A 12,212-nucleotide genomic window follows, 5' to 3' on the forward strand; every position below is an offset into this window, starting at 1 on the left:
CTACTTATGAGAAACAGTCCTCTTTTTAAGTCGGAAAAAAAGGGTTTCTTTATTTCTAAAGGAGATTCCAGATACCTATTTTCACGTCTGTAACATCTTACTTTTTGAGATATAAGTATCCTCATAATGAGACTTCAACTCCTTCTTCACTTATTTTCGATCTCCAGCTTAAGTTGATTTTCCGAAAACAATAAGTACGTGTTTCTTTATTTTTAAAGGCGATTACAAATACTTTTTTTTTTCGTCTGTAACATGTTATGTTTATGAGATATACTGTAGATATACTCATTTTAAAAACTGCCTCACTCCTTGGCTAAGTGGTCAGCGTTGAGGCCTTCGGTTCACAGGGTTCCGGGTTCGATTCCCGGCTGGGTCGCTGATTTTATTCGCACGGTTCGGGGTCAGGTAGTTTTTGTTTGTCCCACCACTCTCCTCTTCATATTCACTCAACACATCACATTACCAACCACAACAGGAACACATAATCGTAATTACATCCCTACACACGGGGTTGGCGTCAGGAAGGGCATCCAGTGGTAAAACAGGGTCAAATACACATGTGCGACACAGTCCGCACCCGCGACCCCACAGGTGTGGGAAAGCGGTAGAAGAAGAAGATACTCATTTTAAAAATTCACCCCTTTTTAATTATTTCACGCCGTTAAGTGGATTTTCCAAAGACAGTGAGTTCATTTATTTTTAAAGGTGACTCCAAGTACCCGTTTAAACATCTGTAACATCTTCATTTTCTGAGTTATATGTATCCTCATATAAAGAATTCAACTCCTTCCTCACTTCTTTTCACCCTCTTCCTCAGTCCTTAAGTGGAATTTCTGAAAACAAAAATTCGTGTTCTTTTATTTTTAAAAGAGGTTCCAAATACCAATATTCATGTCTGTAACACGTTAGGTTTTTGTGATATATTGTAGACTAGCAAATGTACCCATGCTTCGCTACGGTATTCTACATAGTATACGGATATCGACGTAAAGACTGTGCGTGCAGTAAATGAGATTGTTTTAAAATTGCATGTCTCTTAGCGTTATCCTAGAAATAGCATGGGGAGGTCCCCATACGTTGTTTCCAATGCAAAGTGAGGGTTGCGGAGTTGCGATGATAACGGCAGGCTCACTTGCCTACTGCCATTCACAATCGAGTTGGCAAGTTTACATTATAATTGCAGGCCCCATTGCCTACTGCGCGGTCACAATAGATTTGGGGAGTTTAGTTACATTTCCTACTTTCAGACAGATTACAGTTGAGGAGTTTTTATTATAATAGCAGGCAACTTCCCTACCACCAGTCAAAATTGAGCAGGCACTATGCCTAATGCTAATACTGGTCAAATTTTAGATTGGAACATTTGTTTATAATTTGTTGTTTATAATTTGTTTATAATGGCGGGCACCCTGGCCTAGAGCCAAACACAATAGGGTAGGGGACTTTCGAACAAAATTGCATGATCCCTTGCCTTCTGCAAGACAAATCGAGAAGTGAATTATTCATTAAAATGGTAGGCCCTCCTTACTAATGCCAGTTACACAGGAGTTGGAGAAGAACCCATTCCTACTGCCAGCAGTCAAAGTTGGTGTAGGGAGTACTGATTACAATAGCAGACACACACTTTCTCGATCGCTACAAATCGACATCAATGAATATATATAGATGGACATAAGAAAGTATATGCAAGTTTACAATATTGCAGACCTTCATTTACAGATTAACTGCTGCTAAACGGTACGTCATATTGACAAAGGATTGTACCGTAAGGCGCAGTATTTAGCGATCTAAATGGATGGTCCTATGATATTTTCTCGCATCTCATCTATTCATGGGTCAGATTGAGTCAGAAACGTTGAATAGGTTGAAATTTGTGTAAGATTATCTTGCATTGGATTACTTTTCGGATAATTATGTGACATAGCATTTGGCTCACATATGGGTACTGGGTGGGCCAATGTTCTTGTAGAGTTTGATCATACTATCTTTCCTGTAAGTGATGGAAAGTATGAATTATATAGGTAAAGAGTCCAAATTTACTTTAAAAAAGAGAAATAGAGACGAATCTAACGTATAAGCGATACAGATACGACAAAAGTCATAAGACCAAGGTTGAAGATCACTCCTAATTCAACGAAGATTGTGCCATCCGTTATGTGATAGGACTTCCTGTTTATCCCACGAAATACCTCGAAACGAAGGTCTGCACCATCATTAAAATTGCTTCCATATTTCGATATTCTTCGGGGATAAAAAATGAAAAAAATAAAGATCTGTGAAGTTTTTCGTTCGTTACAGGCTGAAACGTATAATTTTGCCAAATTTCAATTTTCTTGCTTGTCTGGCAGATTATGCTCAATCTGGATTTTGGGTGAGGGGGTAAAAATTATGACTTTCAGGAAATTAAACCAAAAAATATTCAGACGATCATTATTACCCCTCAAACGGGTATCTGTACGAAACTTTCACCAAAATAGCCAATGTACAGGCACACAAAGTCGCTACGATTTTATTTATATAGATAGATAAGGAATCTACTCCACGTACAACACATTTTGGCTACGTCCGCTGGACTTAACCTGGAAAACCAACCGTTCATGATATCTCACTTATTAATCCTCCTGTCGAAAAATTCACATGAGAACAAAAGGTTTAGAAATGAATTTCCATTAAGGATTGTAGATTTCGATTAATTTCGGATGTGTATATTTTGGGGAAGTGCAAAATTATGGTTCCGGTTTCGGATAAAACCCCAGTAAATTTAGGTATTCAGAAATAACATTGGCCCTAAAACCTACACAAGGACAGGTGGATTCTAAATATCAAGTTTGGTAGAGATATATTCAGTAGTTTTCAAGTTATAAAAACTCATACAATCAAACCGACAGATACCAAAGTTAAGAAATATGCAGATGGTCATTATTACAGCTGAAACGGATAACTGTACGGAAATTCCGCCAAAATAGCCAATGTAGAGACAGACGGTCGTTGCGATTATATTTATATAGATGACAGATATGCATGGGCACGTTTGAAAGTGCAAACCTTCATTTCGAGATTTACTGCTCCTAAAAGGTACATCATACCAACAAACGGTTTGCACCCTCAGACAACCCTTTTATCGCTCTACATGTTTGGTGTTAAAACATTTTCTCGTATCTCACATATTTATGGGTTCTATTGAGTTACGATATTTGAATGGGGTGAAATTTGGGTACATTTTCATCATTTTACATTATATTTCACATATATGGAATCTAGAATCATGCAATTGGGTTCGAATATAGCCATTTGTTGTGTCAATGTGCGTGCCAAATTCGATGACTCTACCTTTCCTATAAGTGTGTCAAACTATGTAATACACGTGTAAAAAGTACAAAATTTACGAACCATCGAAATATACAGCCAAATCTACCCTATAAGGGAGAGAGAGAGAGAGAGAGAGAGAGAGAGAGAGAGAGAGAGAGGCGACAAAATATCACAGGACCAAAGTTGTAGATCACTCGAAATTGAATGGAGATCGTGCCATCCGTTTTGTGATAGGACTTACCGTTTAGCCGCGAAGTACCTCGACACAAAGGTCTGCACCGTCATTACATTGCCTATATATTTGTGTATTATTCGGCATAAAAAGTGAAATATTTAAAGATCGTGGAAGTTTTCCGTAGGTTGCCGGCTAAATCGTATAAATTTGCTTGAGTTCAATTTTTCAGCTCGTGTGGCAGATTGTGAGGCAATCTTGATTTTGGGCGGGGAGGGGGGGGTAAAATTTAGGACTTCCAGGAAACTATAGCTAAAAAGTATGCAGGTGGTCATTATTACCTCTTAAACGGAAAGCTGTACGAAAATTTCGCCAAAATAGTCAATGCACAGACACACGGTCATTACGATTTAATTTATCTAGATAGATAAGGAATCTGTTCCACGTATAACACCTTTTGGGCTATGTCCGCTAGACTTAGCCTGAAAACCGACCTTTCATGTTATCTCCATTATTAATCCTCCCGTTGAAAAGTGCACATGAGAAAAAGAAGTTAGAATTGGATTTCCAAACCGTTTGATCGATTTCCAGTCAGGTTGGTCTTGTACTTTATATATTGTGGGAGAGTAAAAATCGCCATTTCGGTCCCCTATAATACCCCAGTACATTCCGGGAATTTGAAATGGTATAAACCTTAAAAACCTACCCCTGGATGGGTGGATGCTAAATATAAAGTTTGGTTCAAATATCTCAGTAGTTTTCAAGTTGTAAGAAATACGCTTTACGCGCACCCGCTCTTGCGTTAAGTCTGGTGGGACTTGTACCGAAAAACGGTCTGTTAATGACATCTCCGTTATTAATCCTGGTATCGAAATGATGCACATGAGAAAAAAAGGTTTAGAAATTAATTTCCATTAAGGCAGGTAGATTTCCATTAAGTCTGGTTGTGTATATTTTGAGGGAGTGAAAAATCATGGTTCCGGTTTCGTATAAACCCCCAATTAGTTCAGGGATTTAGAAACAATATTTGCCCTAAAACCTATCCATGGACAGGTGGATTCTAAATATGAAGTTTGGTGGAAATATATCCAGTAGTTTTCAAGTTATAGAAAGACAAACAGACAAACAAACAAACAAAAAACAAACAAACCAAAAGCAAACAAACATACACCACGGAAACCTACCCTTGGACAGATGGATGCTATATATAAAGTTTGGTTCAAATATCTTCAGTAGTTTTCAAGTTGTGGAAATACGCTTTACACGCACCCGCTCTTGCGTTAAGTGCGCTGGGATTTGTACCGAGAAACGGTCCGTTAATGGTATCTAGCTTATTAAACCCTGTTATTGAAATGATGCATATGAGAAAAAAAGGTTTATAAATTAATTTCCATTAAGGCAGGTAGATTTCCATTCAGTTTGGTTGTGTATATTTTGAGGTAGTGAAAAATCACGGTTTCGGTTTCGTATAATCCCCCAATTAGTTCAGGGATTTAGAAACAATATTTGCCCTAAAACCTACCAAAGGACAGGTGGATTCTAAATATGAAGTTTGGTTGGAATATATCCAGTAGTTTTCAAGTTATAGAAAGACAAACAGACAAACAAACAAACAAACAAACAAACAAACAAAAAAACAAACAGACACCAAGGAAACCTACCCTTGGACAGATGGATGATATATATAAAGTTTGGTTCAAATATCTTCTGTAGTTTTCAAGTTGTAAGAAATAAGCTTTACACGCACTCGCTCTTGCGTTAAGTCCGCTGGGATTTGTACCGAAAAACGATCCGCCAATGATATCTCCCTTATTAAATCCTGTTATCGAAATGATGCACATGAGAAAAAAAGGTTTAGAAATTAATTTTCATTAAGGCAGGTAGATTGCCATTAAGTTCGGTTGTGTATACTTAACGGGAGTGCAAAATCACGGTTTCGGTTTCGTAAAAATCCCCACTCCGTTCAGGGATTTAGAAAAGATATTTATGCTAAAACCTACCCAAGGACAGGTGGACTCTAAATATGAAGTTTGGTGGAAATATATCCAGTAGTTTTCAAGTTATAGAAGGACAGACAAACAGACAAACAGACAAACAGACACCAAAGCTAAAAATGATGCAGATGGTCATTCTTACTCCTGAAACGGATAACTGTACGGAATTTCGCCAAAATAATCAATGTACAGACACACGGTCGTTACGATTTTATTTATATAGATAATCTCGCTGCTGTAAGAATACTGGAGCTGACGTTGCCATGGTTACGGCAGTTCATTTCTTTATCCGATTCCTAGAGCAGGGGTAGTGTGGTGTCAATATCACCATAACGGTTGTTTTTAGGGCCTTAAAATATGGTTTTCCGGCCCGTAGGGCTTACCGAGTTTCGTTCTTTGCGTTAAGGGGCTTAAAATGATCTTTGCCTCGTCTTTGTACGACAAATTCGATTTCGCCTATATTAGCCTATTAATTTTATATTTTTATATCTCTCACTCGTCGCACCCCCCTCGAATTGTTTTGAAAATAAAATACAGCCCATGTTACTCACTAGCAATGTAGCTTTCTATAGGTGAAGTAATTTTTAAAATCGGTTCAGTAGTTTATGAGTCTATCTGTTACAAACAAATATACAATTTTTTTCCTCTTTATAATATTAGTATAGAAAAAAGGTGCGAACAGTGGTGGAGAGGTAATTAAATTAAAACCAATGCGGTTTCAGGCTATAGAGGGGCTGTCAGAACAAGATTTTCACTATGCATCCAGTAATTGAAAAATTCGTTAAGAGGAATAGACCGTTGTGCTTATATTTCATTCGTAGGCAGAAGGCATAAGACAGAGTACCCAGAGAAAAAATGTTGGTCACAGAGGGATTACGGAATTAGGGGTAAGTTATTACAGACATCAAAAGTTTATGAGAACAACACTGACCAGGCACGTGAAAGTATTTTTGAAGTGTCTCTGGTTATATCTGAAAATTGCACGGTATTGATTGGTATATCTTATCACATCCGCCGTATTTACCAGACATTGCACTATATGACTTCCACTAGTGTCGATCTAATCGAATTCCTTTCAGCGAAAAATAATCTTTAGTGATTTATACCACCTCTAAAAACACTGAATGACTTCTTTGTATATAGGCCAGCGACTTTCTATTCGGGTGAAATTTTAACATTGCCAGAAAGATGGACTAAAGTCACGAAAAATACGGAGGATACATTGGTTAACAGAGACGTTTATTAAGTGCCAAATTTGCTTCATTTGTACCAAAGTGGACGTTAGTAACGTTTCGTACAACTTAACAAAAGACGTGGCCACTTGCTTGCTTTTCATAGGATTTTGAAAATCTCTACTTCTGACCTACATGTCAACGTATTTAGGTACTTGTGAGTGTCAGAGTTGACACTTGATTGAGTTAATAACTAGACAGGACCTTGCGCAAGCGTGCTATTGGGGAGCAAAGAGGTGTCCTCCAGCATTGGTTCAGTTCGCCGTGTGAGTGTCACCAGCATGTACTCCACATCCTATCCGTCTCCTAGTATCGCTAGGAAACAGGCCTCCAGGTACTATTTCTTTTAGTTTTCTTTATTGTACGTACTGCATTGCCAGAAGCCAAGCTTATTCATGGAAATTATTGTTGTTCCATCACGGTTAGTGGTCTCGGCCTCCTGTAAATGGATTGGATCTGATTATCTCTCCTAGGCTGTATATCAATAATCAAAGCACCAGGATAATGAGTAATCATTTAGTTTTGTAGTCGATCGTATGACTGACTGCCTGACTGCTTCTCTCCGAGGGTCACAACTTATTAGACGTAGTCTGGTGGTCACGTGACCAAAGTTGAACCAGGCATTGCTTTCCTATAGTTTGGACTGATCCCAAAAGCTAACCACTCCATCCCTCTTAGTGCCGAAGTTAAGAATAATGGAAGCCTTTACTTTCCGTTCCTCCAAGGGTCTACATGGCCTGTATAGAGATGGCTTTACTTTGGTGTATCTGTATACCATGATCCTTACTGGTTGTCTGCTAGATCGCGAAATCGTGGGTTCAAACCTAGTAGAAGTAGTCGGATGTTTTGAAGACCATAAGAAAGAGTCCACCAACCCTTATGTTGTACGAGGTAGGTACGTACATCTTTGGTGACATTTACCCGTCAAAACTGATTAAATCTCAGTCAGACAGTCTGCATTGTCATTCTCCTTTCCTTTCTCTTCAAGAGCTCAACACTTCGACTTTCTGCTTTGATTAATGTTAAAATAGACTGATAATCACATTTCTTCACCAACCACCACCTGTCTGTCTTGCAATCATGTACATAGAGCTCTCCTAAATGATATAATTACAGTTAAGCTGAATATAAAAAGTAAATGCACCTATGTGCAGGCTATGAATGCCAGGTAAAGGCTTCCACTATCCGTAACCTCGACTCCTGGTGGAATGGAGTGGTTAACTCTACGCCCGGTCGCCTTTGCCCCCAGGAGCTCACTTGGTACGTTTTTTTTTTTTTGGGGGGGGGGGGGGGTAGGCCGAGTAAACCTCAGGGCTATGTGCACCTCCTGAAGTGGAAATCTCGCCTCTTGATTTCCTGACGGGGAATCGAACCCACATCCTTCCAAGTGAACTGGGCACACCTTTACTGCCTCGACCAGGCAGCCCCTTAAGCTGAATATACTGTAGTACATAACATATTCCCAAAAATGTTATAAAGGATAAGAGACATAGGACCTTACTTTATTATTATGTTATGCCTATGTTTGACGCATATTCATAAATTCCTGGATGACTTCTATGTAGAACAAATAAATAGTTATTTATCCCAAGATCACGTGTTCAAATCTAGCAGAGGTAGTCCGATTTTCGAAGGTATGGTGAAAGTCTATTCGGAACTGTATGTCATACACTGTCAACATGGAAAAGATCCCTGCTGACGCATTCGGTGTTCATCCGACAAAATGAACTGAAACTCATTCATAGGTTGCCCAACATTTTTCCAGTTTATCTGCCATCTAGTATAGTTAAATGAAGCATCGAGATGGACACACAAACAGCTCAGAGCCATCTGCTAATGTGGAACACCACACGGCTGTCTCGCTCATAGATATATATCTATATTAAGAAATTAATTATATACACTGACTGAGCAAATGTCATGGGATAGCGGAGCACTGATGCGCAGGTGTGTTTTCTGCGCACCACACGCCCCCTGTGCCAGCGGCAGTTGTATAGGAGACCTTGTGAGCAGTGGCTGTGCATGTGACAGGTGTAACATGGAACGTCTTCGTGAGCTGACAACGTTCGAACGGGGTATGGTGGTCGGTGCCCGAAGGATGGGAAGTGCGATTTCGGAAATGGTGCGGGAATTCGGGTTCATACGATCAACCGTGTCCAGGGTGTATCGTGAATGGTTGAATGCGGGTGTCACCGTCCACAACAGACGAACGACCGGCCGTCCAGCCAACCTCGACGACCGTGACCGGCGACATTTGAGACGGATTGTCAATAGTGACAGACGGGCAACCGTGCAACAAATCACGGCTCAGTTCAACACAGGCCGTGCTAGACACGTCTCCCAGTGGACAATACGTAGGAACATGGGTTATATGGGGTGTGGGAGCCGGCGCCGCACACGGGTGCCACTGTTAACCCAACGTCATCGGGCACAACGACGCGCATTTGTCGCCAGTTACCAGGGATGGACACTGCAACAATGGCGTAACGTGATATGATCGGACGAATCACGATTTCAACTGCACCATGCCGATGGGAGGCACCGTGTATGGCGCAGACCACATGAAGCGATGGATCCCGCCTGCCTCGAAGGTGTGGTCCAGGGCGCTGGTGTTTATGTTATGGTCTGTGGTGCATTTTCCTGGTATGGAATGGGCCCCCTAGTTGTTCTGGAAGAGACTTTGAATGGTACACGGTATGCTGAGCTGCTCGGAGACCATCTCGACCCATTTTTGGCCTTCCAGCGCCCAGACGGTTCTGCAGAGTTTCGAGATGATAACGCGTGGCCACATCGCTCCCACATTGCCCGGGAATGGTTCCAGGAACATGCAGCGGAGGTCCAACGACTGCCCTGGCGACCCAGGAGCCTCGATATGAACCCTATCGAGAATTTCTGGGATGTCCTGGAACGCAGGCTCCGAGTCATGGATCCTGCACCCACGAACAGACCAGCATTGGCGGCCGCTCTGCAAACGATTTGGTGTCAGCTGCGTCCAGAGGACTACCAGGGACTTGTCGACTCACTTCCACGGCGTCTCACTACAGTTCGCAGAGCCAGAGGAGGCCCCAAACGCTATTAGGTGACTATCCCATGACATTTGCTAAGTCAGTGTACTTCTACATCATCATGGTGACTGAGTGGAAATACTATATTCTAAGTATTTTCTGAAAATAAGGGAGTTCATCTCTTCTCTCAGAATCTGTCACTAACTGTAATAAAATATCTTATGATATTTATAAAGAGGCCTAACCCACAATAAACCAATTAATTTAGTTACGTAAATCACATATGTTTCGTGATGATATTTCCAAAATACTGTGCCGACTACCTCCAACAAAAGTTAGGTTTTATGGCGACGATGGGATAGGAAAGGCCTAGGAATGGGAAGGAAGCGGCCGTGGCCCTAATTAAGGTGGAGCCCCAGCATTTGTATGGTGTGAAAATGGGAAACCACGGAAAACCATCTTCAGGGTTGCCGACAATGGAGTTTGAACCCACTATCTCCCAGATGCAAGCTCACAGCCGCGCGCCTCTAACCGCACGGCCATCTCGCCTGGTCCAACAAAAGTTTTAGATTCCTTTTTTTTAAATTTCGGAATCGGTGCTGTTTCGTTGTCAGCTAATCACCTTGATTCATCTGCATACTGCAAACCTTATTGGTCACCTTTCGAATCATAAGATCGTAGCTTCAAATTCGGTGGAGGTAGTTGGATTTCTGACGAGCGGAAATAAGTCCATGCGGCCCTCATGTCATGCGATGTCGGCATGTTAAGAATGTCTGGTGATGCATTCTATGTTTACCTTATAAAAGTAAATTAGTTCTCAGTCATAGGTTCCACCGTAGAGTTCCGATTACTGTGCCATTCGGTAGAGTAAAACGAAACGTCGAAATTGACAGAAAGGCAGTGTAAATAGCGTCAAATCAAAATGCCAGTACACCTCAGCCGAGGGCATATTATTATTATTATTATTATTATTATTATTATTATTATTATTATTATTATTATTATTATTATTATTATTATTATTATTATTATTATTATTATTATTATTATTATTATTATTATTATTATTAACATCATCGCTTGGAACTGAAACGGAAATCCACGAAAACCCATTTCAGGAATTGTTCACGTGAGATTCGCCTCCCCTTTCCGAATGTACTCACCACACCGATCAGTACTGTAATGCACTGAGCTGAAGTGTTCGGTCAATAATCAAGTTTTATAGGAGTTTTGTGACATGTAGCTAGTTATATAACTATAGTACAGTACTTTGGGCCTGAATAAATGCGAATGTACGAGATCAAGAATGTTCGAGGTAGGCCTAGGCCTATGTCTTGTTTCACAAGGTACAGTAGATAATCGAAACAGGTTATTTAGATTTTAAGTAGGCCTAATTGTCAATTTCTTATATACTGTATAGATAAAATAAAGCATCTCAGATTGCTCCTGCCCCAGTCCTAATATTTTCTCTTACCATCTGAACCACCGATTCAATCGTAATTTAAATTCATACACATAAATCAAGCCCACTTTACAAGATACAATTATTAAAATCCTGTACGAAAACATCTCTCACTGTTACCAAAATTATAAATTAATGAATTCTTAAGCCTTAAACTTTCAACAAAAGGTGCATTTATGTTATAACAGTTAAAGTATTGCTCAATCAATCAATCAATCAATCAATCAATACTGATCTGCATTTGGAGCAATCGCCGAAGTGGCAGATTTCCTATCTATGGTTTTCTTAGCGTTTTCTTAAATGATTGCAAATAAATTGGAAATGTACTGAACATCTTCCTCGGTAAGTTATTCCAGTCCCTAACTCCTCTTCTTATAAACGGATATTTGCCCCCAATTTGTCCTCTTGAATTCCAATTCTCAAAGAATATTTTCTAAACGTAGGAATGATTAAATTCCATATAGCCTTCCGGTAGTTAACAAGGCAAGGAAGTTTGTAAGATTCAAAGATTTGTATTCCATAAAAAGTGTGGAGAATATACGTCCTTAAGGTTAGTCATCTATGGTCGGCAGTAATTTTCTAAGATAAGTGCTGTTTTTTATCTTATTTTTAGAAACAAGTCGTACTCACTCGTACTCCAAGGGCATTCAACTACACCAAGCTACGTAAATCGCTTTTACTTCACCCACGTGACTGTATCTTTTATTTCTAAAACTGCTGAGAATACCGGTGGTCTTCGAGCATACAATTGTATTTGTATACTCGAAGCCGGTGGCGTAAAATATTTGAAACTTAAAAAAGAATGAATGTTTTGAACAAAATATAAATTAATATGAATTTTGAAACTTAAAAAAGAATGAATGTTTTGAACAAAATATAAATTAATATGAATAATTCAGATTTTTTACTTCCTTTGTTTCAGTCAAGTGGGGCTCTTTCACTCCTTGTTTACGATAAATCTCATATTATCCGGGATTTCTGGCAAGTATAAGAGAAATGCAATATTATATTTGGCGCTCCATTGACGAAGTACATGTT

General features: G+C 39.7%; 1 protein-coding gene across 4 annotated transcripts in view; it reads left to right on the top strand.

Annotated features, from left to right (window-relative positions):
• Positions 1-12,212, top strand: part of LOC136866203 (uncharacterized) — an 873,476-nt gene that overhangs the window by 567,078 nt on the left and 294,186 nt on the right. The window contains exon 1 of one of the 4 annotated variants that reach the window (XM_067142958.2): positions 6,981-7,041. The exons of the other annotated variants lie outside the window; for them this stretch is intronic. Coding sequence (XP_066999059.2) covers positions 6,989-7,041 — 53 coding nt within the window. The 5' untranslated portion in view covers positions 6,981-6,988. Of the gene's footprint in view, positions 1-6,980; positions 7,042-12,212 lie in introns of those variants that run through there. 4 annotated transcript variants of the gene reach the window in all.

Source organism: Anabrus simplex, chromosome 3 (assembly GCF_040414725.1).
Source record: "Anabrus simplex isolate iqAnaSimp1 chromosome 3, ASM4041472v1, whole genome shotgun sequence".
Lineage (NCBI taxonomy): Eukaryota > Metazoa > Arthropoda > Insecta > Orthoptera > Tettigoniidae > Anabrus > Anabrus simplex.